The sequence below is a fragment of the Pseudophryne corroboree genome, chromosome 3, assembly GCF_028390025.1.
Source record: "Pseudophryne corroboree isolate aPseCor3 chromosome 3, aPseCor3.hap2, whole genome shotgun sequence".
NCBI lineage: Eukaryota > Metazoa > Chordata > Amphibia > Anura > Myobatrachidae > Pseudophryne > Pseudophryne corroboree.
The window spans coordinates 511,990,897-512,010,419 of NC_086446.1; the positions used below are offsets into that span (position 1 = coordinate 511,990,897).

The window sequence follows — 19,523 nt, forward strand, 5'->3', positions numbered from 1 at the left end:
TCTGGAAGAAAATTGATAAGGCCGAAATTTGAACTTTAATGGACCCCAATTTGAGGCCCATAGACAATCCTGCTTGCAGGAAATGTAAGAATCGACCCAATTGAAATTCTTCCGTTGGAGCCTTCTTGGCCTCACACCACGCAACATATTTTCTCCAAATGCGGTGATAATGTTGTGCGGTCACTTCTTTCCTGGCTTTAATTAAAGTAGGAATAACTTCCTCAGGAATGCCTTTCTCTTTTAGAATCCGGCGTTCAACCGCCATGCCGTCAAACGCAGCCGCGGTAAGTCTTGGAACATACAAGGTCCCTGCTGAAGCAGATCCCTTCTTAGAGGTAGAGGCCACGGATCCTCCGTGAGCATCTCTTGAAGTTCCGGATACCAAGTTCTTCTTGGCCAGTCCGGAGCTACCAGTATTGTTCTTACTCCTCTTTTCCGTATAATTCTCAGTACCTTTGGTATGAGAGGCAGAGGAGGGAACACATACACTGACTGGTACACCCACGGTGTTACCAGAGCGTCCACAGCTATTGCCTGAGGGTCTCTTGACCTGGCGCAATACCTGTCCAATTTTTTGTTGAGGCGAGACGCCATCATGTCCACCTTTGGTTTTTCCCAACGGTTCACAATCATGTGGAAAACTTCTGGATGAAGTCCCCACTCTCCCGGGTGAAGGTCGTGTCTGCTGAGGAAATCTGCTTCCCAGTTGTCCACTCCCGGGATGAACACTGCTGACAGTGCTACGACATGATTCTCCGCCCAGCGCAGAATCCTTGCAGCTTCTGCCATTGCACTCCTGCTTCTCGTGCCGCCTTGTCGGTTTACGTGGGCGACTGCCGTGATGTTGTCGGACTGGATCAACACCGGCTGACCCTGAAGCAGCGATTTTGCCAGGCTTAGAGCATTGTAGATCGCTCTTAGCTCCAGTATATTTATGTGAAGAGACGTCTCCAGGTTTGACCACACGCCCTGGAAGTTTCTTCCCTTTGTGACTGCTCCCCAACCTCGTAGGCTGGCATCCGTAGTCACCAGGACCCAGTCCTGTATGCCGAATCTGCGGCCCACTAACAGATGGGCAGTCTGCAACCACCACAGGAGAGACAACCTTGTTCTCGGTGACAGTGTTATCCGCTGATGCATGTGCAGATGCGATCCGGACCATTTGTCCAGCAGATCCCACTGAAATGTTCGTGCATGGAATCTGCCGAATGGAATCGCTTCGTACGAAGCCACCATCTTTCCCAGGACTCTTGTGCATTGATGTACTGACACAGTTCCTGGTTTTAGGAGGTTCTTGACAAGTTCGGATAACTCCCTTGCTTTCTCTTCCGGGAGAAATACCTTTTTCTGAACCGTGTCCAGAATCATGCCCAGGAACAGCAGATGTGTTGTCGGGGTCAATTGAGATTTTGGAAGATTTAGAATCCACCCGTGTTGCTGAAGCACTACTTGTGTTAGCGCTACACCGACTTCCAGCTGTTCTCTGGACTTTGCCCTTATCAGGAGATCGTCCAAGTAAGGGATAATTAATACGCCTTTTCTTCGTAGAAGAACCATCATTTCGGTCATTACTTTGGTAAAGACCCGAGGGGCCGTGGACAACCCAAACGGCAGCGTTTGAAACTGATAATGACAGTCTTGTATCACGAACCTGAGATACCCTTGGTGTGAGGGGTAAATCGGGACATGTAGATAAGCATCTTTTATGTCCAAGGACACCATGAAGTCTCCTTCTTCCAGATTCGCTATCACTGCTCTGAGTGACTCCATCTTGAACTTGAATTTCTTTATGTACAGGTTCAAGGATTTCAGATTTAGAATAGGCCTTACCGAACCGTCCGGTTTCGGTACCACAAATAGTGTGGAATAATACCCCTTTCCCTGTTGTAGGAGGGGTACCTTGACTATCACCTGCTGAGAATACAGCTTGTGAATGGCTTCCAAAACCGACGTCCTTTCTGAGGGAGACGTTGGTAAAGCAGACTTTAGGAACCGGCGAGGGGGAGACCTTTCGAACTCCAGCATGTAACCCTGAGATACTATCTGCAGGACCCACGGGTCCACTTGTGAGTGAACCCATTGATTGCTGAAAATCTTGAGTCGACCCCCCACCGTTCCTGAGTCCGCTTGTAAAGCCCCAGCGTCATGCTGATGGCTTTGTAGAAGCCGGGGCGGGCTTCTGTTCCTGGGCAGGGGCTGCTTGCTGCCCTTTCTTACCCTTTCCTCTGCCTCGCGGCAGATAAGACTGTCCTTTTGGTCGCTTTTTATAGGAGCGAAAGGACTGCGGCTGAAAAGACGGTGTCTTTTTCTGTTGGGAGGGGGTCTGAGGTAAAAAAGTGGATTTGCCGGCAGTTGCCGTGGCCACCAGGTCCGAAAGACCGACCCCAAACAATTCCTCTCCTTTATATGGCAATACTTCCATATGCCTCTTGGAATCCGCATCACCTGACCACTGTCGCGTCCATAAACTTCTTCTGGCAGATATGGACATCGCGCTTACTCTTGATGCTAGAGTACAAACATCCCTCTGAGCATCTCGCATATAAAGGAAAGCATCCTTTAATTGCTCTAGAGTCAATAAAATACTGTCCCTATCCAGGGTATCAATATTTTCAGTCAGAGAATCCAACCACACTACCCCAGCACTGCACATCCAGGCTGAGGCTATTGCCGGTCGCAGTATAACACCAGTATGTGTGTATATACTCTTCAGTGTAGTTTCCAGCCTCCTATCTGCTGGATCCTTGAGGGCGGCCGTATCAGGAGACGGCAACGCCACTTGCTTTGATAAACGTGTGAGCGCCTTATCCACCCTAGGGGGTGTTTCCCAGCGCGCCCTAACCTCTGGTGGGAAAGGGTATAATGCCAATAACTTCTTGGAAATTAGCAGTTTTCTATCGGGGTTAACCCACGCTTCATCACACACGTCATTCAATTCCTCTGATTCTGGAAAAAATACAGGTAGTTTTTTCACCCCCCACATAATACCCCTTTTTGAGGTACCAGCAGTATCAGAGATCTGCAAAGCCTCCTTCATTGCCGTGATCATATAACGTGTGGCCCTATTGGAAAATACGTTTGTTTCTTCACCGTCGACACTAGATTCATCTGTGTCGGTACCCGTGTCGACTGACTGAGGTAAAGGACGTTTTACAGCCTCTGACGGGGTCTGAGACGCCTGAACCGGTACTAACTGGTTTGCCGGGCGTCTTATTTCGTCAACTGACTTTTGTAATGTGCTGACATTATCACGTAATTCCATAACTAAAGCCATCCATTCCGGTGTCGACTCCCTAGGGGGTGACATTACCATCATCGGCAATTGCTCTGCCTCCACACCAACATCGTCCTCATACATGTCGACACACACGTACCGACACACAGCAGCCACACAGGGAATGCTCTAATCGAAGACAGGACCCCCTAGCCCTTTGGGGAGACAGAGGGAGAGTTTGCCAGCACACACCAAAAGCGCTATAAATGTATATAAACAACCCTAGAAGGTGTTGTTTACTATATATGCGCTCTTAATATATAAATATCGCCAATTTATGCCCCCCTTCTCTTTGTTACCCTGTTTCTGTAGTGCAGTGCAGGGGAGAGACCTGGGAGCCTTCCTCACCAGCGGAGCTGAGCAGGAAAATGGCGCTGAGTGCTGAGGAGAATAAGCTCCGCCCCTTTTCCGGCGGGCTTTTCTCCCGGTTTTTAAGAAACTGGCCTGGGTTAAAATACATACATATAGCCTTAATGGCTATATGTGATGTATTTATTTTGCCACTAAAGGTAATTATATTGCTGCCCAGGGCGCCCCCAGCAGCGCCCTGCACCCTCCGTGACTGAGTCAGTGAGCCGTGTGACAACAATGGCGCACAGCTGCCGTGCTGTGCGCTACCTTCAAGAAGACTGAGGAGTCTTCTGCCGCCTGCTTTCCGGACCTCCGTTCTGCCGTCTCTTCAGCGTCTGTAAGGGGGATCGGCGGCGCGGCTCCGGGACGAACCCCAGGCTGACCTGTGTTCCGACTCCCTCTGGAGCTAAGTGTCCAGTAGCCTAAGACTCCAATCCATCCTGCACGCAGGTGAGTTGGAAATCTCTCCCCTAAGTCCCTCGATGCAGTGATCCTGTTGCCAGCAGGAATCACTGAGATTGAAACCTAAAAAAAAACTTTTCTAAACAGCTCTTTAGGAGAGCCACCTAGATTGCACCCTCTCGGACGGGCACAAAAACCTAACTGAGGCTTGGAGGAGGGTCATAGGGGGAGGAGCCAGTACGCACCATGTGACCTAAAAGCTTTTTTAGATGTGCCCTGTCTCCTGCGGAGCCCGCTATTCCCCATGGTCCTGACGGAGTCCCAGCATCCACTAGGACGTTAGAGAAAAGGGACGTAGCCTTGCTGCACAGAGTGTAATGACTGCCTCACACGAAATAACACATTGGCCCCCACAGGTAAAAACCTCAAACACATATGCCCCCGCAGTGCCAGATACACATGCCCCCACAGTGCCATGTGCCCACAGTGCCAGATATGCCCCCACAGTGCCATGTGCCCACAGTGCCAGATATGCCCCCACAGTGCCAGATTACAGATATGCCCCCACAGTGCCAGATATGCCCCCACAGTGCCAGATACAGATATGTACCCACAGTGCCAGATATGCCCCCACAGTGCCAGATACAGATATGCGCCCACAGTGCCAGATATGCCCCCACAGTGCCAGATACAGATATGCGCCCACAGTGCCAGATATGCCCCCACAGTGCCATGTGCCCACAGTGCCAGATATGCCCTCATAGTGCCATGTGTCCACAGTGCCAGATATGCTCCCACATTGCCAGATATGCCCCCACAGTGCCAGATACAGATATGCCCCCACAGTGCCAGATACAGATATGCCCCCACAGTGCCATGTGCCCACAGTGCCAGATATGCCCCCACAGTGCCAGATACAGATATGCGCCCACAGTGCCAGATATGCCGCCACAGTGCCAGATATGCCGCCACAGTGCCATGTGCCCACAGTGCCAGATATGCCCTCATAGTGCCATGTGCCCACAGTGCCAGATATGCCCCCACAGTGCCAGATATGCCCCCAGTGCCAGATACAGATATGCCCACAGTGCCAGATATGCCCCCACAGTGCCAGATATGCCCCCACAGCGCCAGATTACAGATATGCCCCCACAGTGCCAGATATGCCCCCACAGTGCCATGTGCCCGCAGAGCCAGATATGCCCCCAGTGCCACATATGACCCCACAGTGCCAGATATGCCCCACATTGCCAGATATGCCCCCACTGAGCCATGTGCCCACAATGCCAGATATGCTCCCATAGAAGAGCTCTCCGTTGCTGTGTGGAGAGCGCAGCGCGCGCTTCTCCTGCCTGCCGCCCTGCTTCTCAGTCTAATCTCCGGCGGTGACGGCAGCGTGTATAGCTCAAATCAGGCGCCGGGCCGCGAGCTCTCATTGGCTAACGAACCGGCACCTGATTTGAGCTATACACTCGGCCGTCACTGCCGCAGACCAGACTGAGGAGGCAGAGCGGCAGGCAGGAGAGGCGCGGCTTCGGGTGGCTGGGCGGCGGATCGCGATCGACTGGTCGCATGTCCGCGATCGACCGGTCGATCGACCGGTCGATCACGATCGACTGTTTGGCCACCCCTGCCCTACGGACTATGAGAAAAGGATTTACCGGTAGGTAATTAAAATCCTATTTTCTCTTACGTCCTAGGGGATACTGGGAATCCATTTAGTACCATGGGGAAGTACCAAAGCTCCCAAACTGGGTGGGAGAGTGCAGAGGTTCCTGCCGAACTGATTGACCAAACTGAAAGTCCTCAGAGGCCAAAGCATCAAACTTGTAAAACTTAGCAAACGTGTTCGATCCTGATCAAGTAGCTGCTCGGCAGAACTGTAAAGCCGTAGGAAGAAAGTATAAGAAAGTACGACTCATGGGATATGATATCGGCAGAATTGAGCCATTGCTTGTACCTATTCCCCACCTAAAAGGTTTGATTTTAGGCAATGGTTTTGGTATCGGCGTTGCACCTGTGAGAGCGTAGAGATGTCAAGCTTGCAAATGTCTAAAAGGCGTACGTCTCTAAATATTAAAGATAGTACAGATCGTACAGGTTGAGTATCCCTTATCCAAAATGCTTGGTACCAGAAGTATTTTGGATATCGAATAATTGCATACCATAATGAGATATCATGGTGATGATGATATCATGGTGATGGGACTCAAGTCTAGGCACAGAATGCATTTATGTTTCATATACATCTTATACACACATCCTGAAGGTAAATTTTAGCCAATATTTTTAATAACTTTGTGCATTAAAATAAGAATTTACTTACCGATAATTCTATTTCTCGGAGTCCGTAGTGGATGCTGGGGTTCCTGAAAGGACCATGGGGGAATAGCGGCTCCGCAGGAGACAGGGCACAAAAAGTAAAGCTTTAGGATCAGGTGGTGTGCACTGGCTCCTCCCCCTATGACCCTCCTCCAAGCCTCAGTTAGGTACTGTGCCCGGACGAGCGTACACAATAAGGAAGGATTTATGAATCCCGGGTAAGACTCATACCAGCCACACCAATCACACTGTACAACCTGTGATCTGAACACAGTTAACAGTATGATAACAGCGGAGCCTCTGAAAGGATGGCTCACAACAATAATAACCCGATTTTTGTAACTATGTACAAGTAATGCAGATAATCCGCACTTGGGATGGGCGCCCAGCATCCACTACGGACTCCGAGAAATAGAATTATCGGTAAGTAAATTCTTATTTTCTCTATCGTCCTAGTGGATGCTGGGGTTCCTGAAAGGACCATGGGGATTATACCAAAGCTCCCAAACGGGCGGGAGAGTGCGGATGACTCTGCAGCACCGAATGAGAGAACTCCAGGTCCTCCTTAGCCAGGGTATCAAATTTGTAGGATTTTACAAACGTGTTTGCCCCTGACTAAATAGCCGCTCGGCAAAGTTGTAAAGCCGAGACCCCTCGGGCAGCCGCCCAAGATGAGCCCACCTTCCTTGTGGAATGGGCATTTACATATTTTGGCTGTGGCAGGCCTGCCACAGAATGTGCAAGCTGAATTGTATTACACATCCAACTAGCAAAAGTCTGCTTAAAAGCAAGAGCACCCAGTTTGTTGGGTGCATACAGGATAACAGCAAGTCAGTTTTCCTGACTCCAGCCGTCCTGGAACCTATATTTTCAGGGCCCTGACCACATCTAGCAACTTGGAGTCCTCCAAGTCCCTAGTAGGCGCAAGACACCACAATAAGCTGGTTCAGGTGAAACACTGACACCACCTTAGGGAGAGAACTGGGGACGAGTCCGCAGCTCTGCCCTGTCCGAATGGACAAACAGATATGGGCTTTTTTGAGAAAAAAAAACCCACCAATTTGACACTCGCCTGGTCCAGGCCAGGTCCAAGAGCATGTTCACTTTTCATGTGAGATGCTTCAAATCCACAGATTTGACTGGTTTTAAACCAATGTGTTTTGAGGAATCCCAGAACTACGTTGAGATCCCACAGTGCCACTGGAGGCACAAAAGGGGGTTGTATATGCAATACTCCCTTGACAAACTTCTGGACTTCAGGAACTGAAGCCAATTCTTTCTGGAAGAAAAATTGACAGGGCCGAAATTTGAACCTTAATGGACCCCAATTTGAGGCCCATAGACACTCCTGTTTGCAAGAAATGCAAGAATCGACCGAGTTGAAATTTCTTCGTGGGGCCTTCCTGGCCTCACACCACGCAACATATTTTCGCCACATGTGGTGATAATGTTGTGCGGTCACCTCCTTTCTGGCTTTGACCAGGGTAGGAATGACCTCTTCCTGAATGCCTTTTCCCTTAGGATCCGGCGTTCCACCGCCATGCCGTCAAACGCAGCTGCGGTAAGTCTTGGAACAGACATGGTACTTGCTGAAACAAGTCCCTTCTTAGCGGCAGAGGCCATAAGTCCTCTGTGAGCATCTCTTGAAGTTCCGGGTACCAAGTCCTTCTTGGCCAATCCGGAGCCATGAGTATAGTTCTTACTCCTCTACGTCTTATAATTCTCAGTACCATAGGTATGAAAAGCAGAGGATGGAACACATACACCGACTGGTACACCCACGGTGTTACCAGAACGTCCACAGCTATTGCCTGAGGGTCTCTTAACCTGGCGCAATACCTGTCCCGTTTTTTGTTCAGACGGGACGCCATCATGTCCACCTTTGGTAATTCCCAACGGTTTACAATTATGTGGAAAACTTCCCCATGAAGTTCCCACTCTGCCGGGTGGAGGTCGTGCCTACTGAGGAAGTCTGCTTCCCAGTTTCCATTCCCGGAATGAAACACTGCTGACAGTGCTATCACATGATTTTCCGCCCAGCGAAAAGTCCTTGCAGTTTTTGCCACTGCCCTCCTGCTTCTTGTGCCGCCCTGTCTATTTACGTGGGCGACTGCCGTGATGTTTTATCCCACTGGATCAATACCGGCTGACCTTGAAGCAGAGGTCTTGCTAAGCTTAGAGCATTATAAATTTACCCTTAGCTATATTTATGTGGAGAAAAATCTCCAGACTTGATCACACTCCCTGGAAATTTTTTCCTTGTGTGACTGCTCCCCAGCCTCTCGGGCTGGCCTCCGTGGTCACCAACATCCAAAACTGAATGCCGAATCTGCGGCCCTCTAGAAGATGAGCACTCTGTAACCACCACAGGAGAGACACCCTTGTCCTTGGATATAGGGTTATCCGCTGATGCATCTGAAGATGCGATCCGGACCATTTGTCCAGCAGATCCCACTGAAAAGTTCTTGCATGAAATCTGCCGACTGGAATTGCTTCGAAGGAAGTCACCATTTTTTTACCATGGCCCTTGTGCAATGATGCACTGATTTTAGGAGGTTCCTGACTAGCTCGGATAACTCCCTGGCTTTCTCTTCCGGGAGAAACACCTTTTTCTGGACTGTGTCCAGAATCATCCCTAAGCACAGGAGACTTGTTGTCGGGATCAGCTGCGATTTTGGAATATTTAGAATCCACCCCTGCTGTTGTAACAGTATCCGAGATAGTGCTACTCCGACCTCCAACTGTTCCCTTGACTTTGCCCTTATCAGGAGATCGTCCAAGTAAGGGATAATTAAAACGCCTTTTCTTCGAAGAAGAACCATCATTTCGGCCATTACCTTGGTAAAGACCCGGGGTGCCGTAGACAATCCAAACGGCAGCGTCTGAAACTGATAGTGACAGTTCTGTACCACGAACCTGAGGTACCCTTAGTGATAAGGGCAAATTTGGGACATGGAGGTAAGCATCCCTGATGTCTCGGGACACCAGATAGTCCCCTTCTTCCCGGTTCGTTATCACTGCTCTGAGTGACTCCATCTTGATTTGAACCTTTGTAAGTGTTCAAATTTTTTTAGATTTAGAATAGGTCTCACCTAGCCTTCTGGCTTCAGTACCACAATATAGTGTGGAATAATACCCCTTTTCTTGTTGTAGGAGGGGTAATTTAATTATCACCTGCTGGGAATACAGCTCGTGAATTTTTTCCCATACTGCCTCCTTGTCGGAGGGAGACCTTGGTAAAGCAGACTTCAGGAGCCTGCGCAGGGGAAACGTCTCGACATTCCAAACTGTACCCCTGGGATACTACTTGTAGGATCCAGGGGTCCTGTACGGTCTCAGCGTCATGCTGAGAGCTTGTCAGAAGCGGTGGAACGCTTCTGTTCCTGGGAATGGGCTGCCTGCTGCAGTCTTCTTCCCTTTCCTCTATCCCTGGGCAGATATGACTCTTATAGGGACGAAAGGACTGAAGCTGAAAAGACGGTGTCTTTTTCTGCAGAGATGTGACTTAGGGTAAAAACGGTGGATTTTCCAGCAGTTGCCGTGGCCACCAGGTCCGATGGACCGACCCCAAATAACTCCTCTTCCTTTATACGGCAATACACCTTTGTGCCGTTTGGAATCTGCATCACCTGACCACTGTCGTGTCCATAAACATCTTCTGGCAGATATGGACATCGCACTTACTCTTGATGCCAGAGTGCAAATATCCCTCTGTGCATCTCGCATATATAGAAATACATCCTTTAAATGCTCTATAGTCAATAAAATACTGTCCCTGTCAAGGGTATCAATATTTTTAGTCAGGGAATCCGACCAAGCCACCCCAGCTCTGCACATCCAGGCTGAGGCGATCGCTGGTCGCAGTATAACACCAGTATGTGTGTATATACTTTTTATGATATTTTTCCAGCCTCCTGTCAGCTGGCTCCTTGAGGACGGCCCTATCTATAGACGGTACCGCCACTTGTTCTGATAAGCGTGTGAGCGCCTTATCCACCCTAAGGGGTGTTTCCCAACGCGCCCTAACTTCTGGCGGGAAAGGGTATACCGCCCATATTTTCTATCGGGGGGAACCCACGCATCATCACACACTTCATTTAATTTATCTGATTCAGGAAAAACTACGGTAGTTTTTTCACATCCCACATAATACCCTCTTTTGTGGTACTTGTAGTATCAGAAATATGTAACACCTCCTTCATTGCCCTTAACGTGTGGCCCTAATAAGGAATACGTTTGTTTATTCACCGTCGACACTGGATTCAGTGTCCCTGTCTGTGTCTGTGTCGACCGACTAAAGTAAACGGGCGTTTTAAAACCCCCGACGGTGTTTTTGAGACGTCTGGACCGGTACTAATTGTTTGTCGGCCGTCTCATGTCGTCAACCGACCTTGGCGCGTGTTGACATTATCACGTAATTCCCTAAATAAGCCATCCATTCCGGTGTCGACTCCCTAGAGAGTGACATCACCATTACAGGCAATTGCTCCGCCTCCTCACCAACATCGTCCTCATACATGTCGACACACACGTACCGACACACAGCACACACACAGGGAATGCTCTGATAGAGGACAGGACCCACTAGCCCTTTGGAGAGACAGAGGGAGAGTTTGCCAGCACACACCAAAAACGCTATAATTATATAGGGACAACCTTATATAAGTGTTTTCCCTTATAGCATCTTTTTTATATATTTCTAACGCCAAATTAGTGCCCCCCCTCTCTGTTTTAACCCTGTTTCTGTAGTGCAGTGCAGGGGAGAGCCTGGGAGCCTTCCCTCCAGCCTTTCTGTGAGGGAAAATGGCGCTGTGTGCTGAGGAGATAGGCCCCGCCCCTTTTTCGGCGGCCTCGTCTCCCGCTCTTAACGGATTCTGGCAGGGGTTAAATATCTCCATATAGCCCCCGGAGGCTATATGTGAGGTATTTTTAGCCAAAAAAGGTTTTCATTTGCCTCCCAGGGCGCCCCCCTCCCAGCGCCCTGCACCCTCAGTGACTGCCGTGTGAAGTGTGCTGAGAGGAAAATGGCGCACAGCTGCAGTGCTGTGCGCTACCTTAAGAAGACTGAGGAGTCTTCTGCCGCCGATTCTGGACCTCTTCTCGTTTCAGCATCTGCAAGGGGGCCGGCGGCGAGGCTCCGGTGACCATCCAGGCTGTACCTGTGATCGTCCCTCTGGAGCTAATGTCCAGTAGCCAAGAAGCCAATCCATCCTGCACGCAGGTGAGTTCACTTCTTCTCCCCTAAGTCCCTCGTTGCAGTGATCCTGTTGCCAGCAGGACTCACTGTAAAATAAAAAACCTAAGCTAAACTTTTCTAAGCAGCTCTTTAGGAGAGCCACCTAGATTGCACCCTTCTCGGCCGGGCACAAAAATCTAACTGAGGCTTGGAGGAGGGTCATAGGGGGAGGAGCCAGTGCACACTACCTGATCCTAAAGCTTTACTTTTTGTGCCCTGTCTCCTGCGGAGCCGCTATTCCCCCATGGTCCTTTCAGGAACCCCAGCATCCACTAGGACGATAGAGAAACAAAGTGTGTGTACATTCACACAATTCATTTATGTTTCATATACACCTTATACACACAGCCTGAAGGTCATTTAATAATAAGATTTTACTCACCGGTAAATCTATTTCTCGTAGTCCGAAGTGGATGCTGGGAACTCCGAAAGGACCATGGGGAATAGCGGCTCCGCAGGAGTCTGGGCACAACTAAAAGAAAGCTTTTAGACTACCTGGTGTGCACTGGCTCCTCCCACTATGACCCTCCTCCAAGCCTCAGTTAGGACACTGTGCCCGGAAGAGCTGACACAATAAGGAAGGATTTTGAATCCCGGGTAAGACTCATACCAGCCACACCAATCACACCGTATAACACGTGATACCATATCCAGTTAACAGTATGAAACATAACTGAGCCTCTCAACAGATGGCTCATAACAATAACCCTTTAGTGAACAATAACTATGTACAAGTATTGCAGACAATCCGCACTTGGGACGGGCGCCCAGCATCCACTACTGACTACGAGAAATAGATTTACCGGTGAGTAAAATCTTATTTTCTCTAACGTCCTAGTGGATGCTGGGAACTCCGAAAGGACCATGGGGATTATACCAAAGCTCCCAAACGGGCGGGAGAGTGCGGATGACTCTGCAGCACCGAATGAGAGAACTCAAGGTCCTCCTCAGCCAGGGTATCAAATTTGTAGAATTTTGCAAACGTGTTTGCCCCTGACCAAGTAGCAGCTCGGCAAAGTTGTAAAGCCGAGACCCCTCGGGCAGCCGCCCAAGATGAGCCCACCTTCCTTGTAGAATGGGCTTTAACCGATTTAGGATGCGGCAGTCCAGCCGCAGAATGCGCCAGCTGAATTGTGCTACAAATCCAGCGAGCAATAGTCTGCTTAGAACCAGGAGCACCCAGTTTGTTGGGTGCATACAGGATAAATAGCGAGTCAGTTTTCCTGACTCCAGCCGTCCTGGAAACATAAATTTTCAAGGCCCTGACTACGTCCAGCAACTTGGAGTCCTCCAAGTCGCTAGTAGCCGCAGGCACTACAATAGGTTGGTTCAAGTGAAAAGCTGATACCACCTTAGGGAGAAACTGGGGACGAGTCCTCAACTCTGCCCTATCCATATGGAAAATCAGATAAGGGCTTTTAAATGACAAAGCCGCCAATTCTGATACACGCCTGGCCGAAGCCAAGGCCAATAACATGACCACTTTCCACGTGAGATATTTCAGATCCACGGTCTTTAGTGGCTCAAACCAATGTGATTTTAGGAAATTCAACACCACGTTGAGATCCCAGGGTGCCACTGGAGGCACAAAATGGGGCTGAATATGCAGCACTCCTTTTACAAATGTCTGAACTTCAGGCAGTGAAGCTAGTTCTTTTTGGAAGAAAATCGACAGAGCCGATATCTGTACCTTAATGGAGCCTAATTTCAGGTCCATAGTCACTCCTGCCTGTAGGAAGTGCAGAAATCGACCCAGCTGAAATTCCTCTGTTGGGGCCTTATTGGCCTCACACCAAGCAACATATTTCCGTCATGTGCGGTGATAATGTTTTACAGTTACATCTTTCCTGGCTTTAATCAGCGTAGGAATGACATCCTCCGGAATGCCCTTTTCCTTTAGGATCCGGCGTTCAACCGCCATGCCGTCAAACGCAGCCGCGGTAAGTCTTGGAATAGACAGGGCCCCTGCTGCAGCAGGTCCTGTCTGAGCGGCAGAGGCCATGGGTCCTCTGAGATCATCTCTTGAAGTTCCGGGTACCACGCTCTTCTTGGCCAATCCGGAACCACGAGTATTGTCCTTACTCCTCGTTTTCTTATTATTCTCAGTACCTTTGGTATGAGAGGCAGAGGAGGGAACACATAAACTGACTGGTACACCCACGGTGTCACTAGAGCGTCCACCGCTATCGCCTGAGGGTCCCTTGACCTGGCGCAATATCTCTCTAGTTTTTTGTTTAGGCGGGACGCCATCATGTCCACCTGTGGCCGTTTCCAACGATTTACAATCAGTGTGAAGACTTCTGGATGAAGTCCCCACTCTCCCGGGTGGAGGTCGTGCCTGCTGAGGAAGTCTGCTTCCCAGTTGTCCACTCCCGGAATGAACACTGCTGACAGTGCTAGCACGTGATTTTCCGCCCATCGGAGAATCCTTGTGGCTTCTGCCATTGCCGTCCTGCTCCTTGTGCCGCCCTGTCGGTTTACATGGGCGACCGCCGTGATGTTGTCTGACTGGATCAGTACCGGCTGGTTTTGAAGCAGGGGTTTTGCCTGACTTAGGGCATTGTAAATGGCCCTTAGTTCCAGAATATTTATGTGTAGGGAAGTCTCCTGACTCGACCATAGTCCTTGGAAGTTTCTTCCCTGTGTGACTGCCCCCCAGCCTCAAAGGCTGGCATCCGTGGTCACCAGGACCCAGTCCTGTATGCCGAATCTACGGCCCTCTAGAAGATGAGCACTCTGCAGCCACCACAGCAGAGACACCCTGGTTCTTGGAGACAGGGTTATTAGCCGATGCATCTGAAGATGCGATCCGGACCATTGGTCCAACAGGTCCCACTGAAAGATTCTGGCATGGAACCTGCCGAAAGGAATTGCTTCATAAGAAGCCACCATCTTTCCCAGGACTCGCGTGCAGTGATGCACCGACACCTGTTTTGGTTTCAGGAGGTCTCTGACTAGAGATGACAGCTCCGTGGCTTTCTCCTCCGGGAGAAACACTTTTTTCTGGACTGTGTCCAGAATCATTCCCAGGAACAGTAGACGTGTCGTCGGGACCAGCTGTGACTTTGGAATATTCAGAATCCAACCGTGCTGGTGTAGCACCTCCTGAGATAGTGCTACTCCTACCAACAACTGCTCCCTGGATCTCGCCTTTATTAGGAGATCGTCCAAGTACGGGATAATTAAAACTCCCTTTTTTCGTAGGAGTATCATTATTTCCGCCATTACCTTGGTAAACACCCTCGGTGCCGTGGACAGTCCAAACGGCAGCGTCTGGAATTGGTAATTCTGTACCGCAAATCTGAGATACTCCTGGTGAGGATGATAAATGGGGACATGCAGGTAAGCATCCTTGATGTCCAGGGATACCATGTAATCCCCCTCGTCCAGGCTTGCAATAACCGCCCTGAGCGATTCCATCTTGAACTTGAATTTTTTTATGTATGTGTTCAAGGATTTCAAATTTAAAATGGGTCTCACCGAACCGTCCGGTTTCGGTACCACAAACAGTGTGGAATAGTAACCCCGTCCTTGTTGAGGTAGGGGCACCTTGACTATCACCTGCTGGGAGTATAGCTTGTGAATTGCCTCTAGCACAGCCTCCCTGCTCGAGGGAGTTGTTGGCAAGGCCGATTTGAGGAAACGGCGGGGGGGGGGGGGGGGGGAGACGCCTCGAATTCCAGCTTGTACCCCTGAGATACTACTTGAAAGATCCAGGGATCCACCCGTGAGCGAGCCCACTGATCGCTGAAATTTTTGAGGCGGCCCCCCACCGTACCTGGCTCCGCCTGTGGAGCCCCACAGTCATGCGGCGGACTTGGAAGAAGCGGGGGAGGACTTTTGCTCCTGGGAACCAGCTGTTTGTTGCAGCCTTTTTCCCCTACCTCTGCCTCTGGACAGAAAGACCCGCCTTTTCCTCGCCTGTTTTTCTGGGTCCGAAAGGACTGTACCTGATAAAACAGCGCTTTTTTAGGCTGTGAGGGAACATGGGGTAAAAATGCTGACTTCCCAGCTGTTGCTGTGGAAACTAGGTCCGAGAGACCATCCCCGAATAACTCCTCACCCTTATAAGGCAAAACTTCCATGTGCCTTTTGGAATCTGCATCCCCTGTCCACTGCCGAGTCCATAAGCCTCTCCTAGCAGAAATGGACAATGCACTTATTTTAGATGCCAGCCGGCAGATCTCCCTCTGTGCATCTCTCATGTATAAGACTGAGTCTTTAATATGCTCTATGGTTAGCAGAATAGTGTCCCTGTCTAGGGTGTCAATATTTTCTGACAGGGAATCTGACCATGCAGCGGCAGCACTGCACATCCATGCTGACGCAATAGCTGGTCTAAGAATAATGCCTGTGTGTGTATATACAGACTTCAGGATCGCCTCCTGCTTTCTATCCGCAGGCTCCTTCAGGGCGGCCGTATCCGGAGACGGAAGTGCCACCTTTTTAGACAAACGTGTGAGCGCTTTATCCACCCTAGGGGGTGTTTCCCAACGTGCCCTATCCTCTGGCGGGAAAGGGAACGCCATTAGTAATTTTTTTGAGATTATCAATCTTTTATCGGGGAAAGCCCACGCTTCTTCACACACTTCATTTAATTCTTCAGATGGGGGAAAAACTACGGGTAGTTTTTTCTCCCCAAACATAATACCCTTTTTAGTGGTACCTGGGTTTATATCCGAAATGTGTAACACCTCTTTCATTGCCTCAATCATGCAACGAATGGCCTTAGTGGACATTAGATTAGACTCATCGTCGTCGACACTGGTATCAGTATCCGTGTCGACATCTGCGTCTGCCATCTGAGGTAGCGGGCGTTTTAGAGCCCCTGATGGCCTTTGAGACACCTGGGCAGGCACGAGCTGAGAAGCTGGCTGTCCCGCATTTGGCATGTCGTCAAATTTTTTGTGTAAGGAGTCGACACTTGCACGTAATTCCTTCCATAAAACCATCCACTCAGGTGTCTGTCCCGCAGGGGGTGACATCACTTCTATAGGCATCTGCTCCGCCTCCACATAATTTTCCTCCTCAAACATGTCGCCACAGCCGTACCGACACACCGCACACACACCGGGAATGCTCTAACAGAGGACAGGACCCCACAGAAGCCCTTTGGGGAGACAGAGAGAGAGTATGCCAGCACACACCAGAGCGCTATATAATGTAGGGACTAACTGAATTATGTCCCCTATAGCTGCTATAATATTTACTGCGCCTAAATTTAGTGCCCCCCCTCTCTTTTTTACCCTTTTCTGTAGTGTAGACTGCAGGGGAGAGCCAGGGAGCTTCCTTCCAGCGGAGCTGTGAGGGAAAAATGGCGCCAGTGTGCTGAGGGAGATAGCTCCGCCCCTTTTTCGCTGACTTTTCTCCCGCTTTTTTAAGGATTCTGGCAGGGGTAATTATCACATATATAGCCTCTGGGGCTATATATTGTGATTGTTTTGCCAGCCAAGGTGTTTTTATTGCTGCTCAGGGCGCCTCCCCGCAGCGCCCTGCACCCTCAGTGACCGGAGAGTGAAGTGTGTATGAGGAGCAATGGCGCACAGCTGCAGTGCTGTGCGCTACCTTGGTGAAGACAGAAGTCTTCATGCCGCCGATTTTCCGGACTTCTTCTTGCTTCTGGCTCTGTAAGGGGGACTGCGGCGCGGCTCCGGGACCGAACACCAAGGCCAGTTCCATGCGGTCGATCCCTCTGGAGCTAATGGTGTCCAGTAGCCTAAGAAGCCCAAGCTAGCTGCAAGCAGGTAGGTTCGCTTCTTCTCCCCTTAGTCCATCGTTGCAGTGAGCCTGTTGCCAGCAGGTCTCACTGTAAAATAAAAAACCTAAAATATACTTTCTTTCTAAGAGCTCAGGAGAGCCCCTAGTGTGCATCCAGCTCGGCCGGGCACAAAAATCTAACTGAGGCTTGGAGGAGGGTCATAGTGGGAGGAGCCAGTGCACACCAGGTAGTCTAAAAGCTTTCTTTTAGTTGTGCCCAGACTCCTGCGGAGCCGCTATTCCCCATGGTCCTTTCCGAGTTCCCAGCATCCACTAGGACGTTAGAGAAACAATATTTTTAATAACTTTGTGTATTAAACAAAGTTTGTGTACACTGATCCATCAGAAAACACGGGTTTCACTATCTCACTCTCACGTATTTCGGAATATTTGGATATGGGATACTCAACCTGTGTTACACAAAATGAGTTATTGTGGTGCTGTGTGATGAAACCCCGGACTTCGAACAAAACACAACACATTCATGATGCTCCAAACAAATTTTGTATTATATAGAACTAACTCCAATACAGATAAATGCTGTCTGTGGGGAAGGAAACGGTAACCAATGGTGGAGGGAGAAATAAAGATCATAGTATTTAGCATCCCATGAGTATAATTACTAAAGTGCAGGTGGAGATGTTGCCAACAGCAACCAATCAGATTCTAGCTATTAGTTTCTTGGTAAATGATAAGTAGAATATAATTGGTTGATAAAAAATACTGCACTTTAGTAAATATACCCCCAGAGTTAACTTCTTTAGGGCAAACAGAGACAGGGATCTCATTGGTCCACAGAAATGTAATCTCTTTCAAGCACTCACAACCAACATACCTTGTCACTTCCCCGCCGACAGTCACATTAGGATTAACACATTTAATATAAACACACTCAAACATTTGGGGAAGTAGCACTCACAACTTATATACCTTAACAAAACCTTTCTCCTACACACAGCAATAACAACTCGCCATGCTTTAAGAAACCCCCCTTCCAGCCCATCTGAAATATGTGGAGTTGGAACGCCAAAACTTCAAGAGGTGACAGAGCCCAGGGACTGGATGAGAGGGGGTTTGCAGATTCTGATGGTGAGCTGGGTCAGCACCTAAAGGGTTAATGCCAGTGTGAAAACATGGGGCCGCTAGCTATAATGAGAGTGCAGCAGGGGCCATTACTCCTGCCAAAGTCTCTACCGGCTCAACCCCACAGGCTGAGCATCAGGGGTCAGGGGGAGTGTAGTTGTAAGCAAAGTGTTAGAAATGCACACATTGTGTACAACTGTACACTATATTAACCTGTACAGCTAGCTATAGAGTCCGCTTTAAGAAATAGATCATTCTGAACAATTTAGAACAAACAACAACAACAGTAAGCCGTTTCCTATACAGTGCCCAAAGGAGCTAACAATATCTGTGGACCATGGAGATCCCTGTGTCTGCCAAAAAGAAATGTTCTCTTACTCTGCTATTAGATACCACGATCTGTATTATCTGAAGGACAATCAGTTCTGCATGTATGTTTACCCCCTCCACTATTGGCTGCCCTTTGTGTACACCCCCCTCCCCACCCTTCCCCTCAGCCAGTATTTATCTGTAAGATAGTTGGATCTACATTATACAAGATTTGTTTAAAACTTTACCAATTTGTTGTGTTTGGTTTGAAGTCTACAGTTTCACCACACAGCACCGCAACCACACATTTTGTGTAACGCTGTCCTTAATACATAGACATACCCCTTTAAGACTTATGTGAGCAAATGCTATATTCCACGTATCACAGGTGCAGCGATGATACCAAACCCATTCTCCATGTACATTATGAATCAAAAGGCTGAGCATATTTTAAGGTACAGGAGCTCCCAACTCCCCATATTAATTATCCAACTACTCAGTGCTGCCAGCACCCCCCCCCCCCCCCCAAATCATAAGTATTAACATTATTTAATATGCTTCTTCACAGAGAACTTCATTCAATTCATATGGACATGCATCTCAACCCTCAGAGCCTATTTCTTTGTGTTTAATCACATGAACCTGTACAACCCTTCAATAAAGCCATGACACTGCAGTGAGGCATAAATTACTCACACATTCTCTAGAGGGCATTCTTCCACTTCTTTGACAGATATGTTTCTCTGCTCCATAATGTGTATCACTTCTCCTAGAAAACAGTGTAGAAGA

At 49.1% G+C, this 19,523-nt stretch overlaps 1 protein-coding gene across 1 annotated transcript in view; it reads right to left on the minus strand.

The window, feature by feature from the left end:
• Positions 1 to 19,523, minus strand: part of NARF (nuclear prelamin A recognition factor) — a 109,240-nt gene that overhangs the window by 40,071 nt on the left and 49,646 nt on the right. Inside the window, exon 8 of the mRNA XM_063961066.1 lies at positions 19,431 to 19,503. Within this exon, the coding sequence (XP_063817136.1) occupies positions 19,431 to 19,503 (73 nt within the window). The remainder of the gene's footprint in view (positions 1 to 19,430; positions 19,504 to 19,523) is intronic.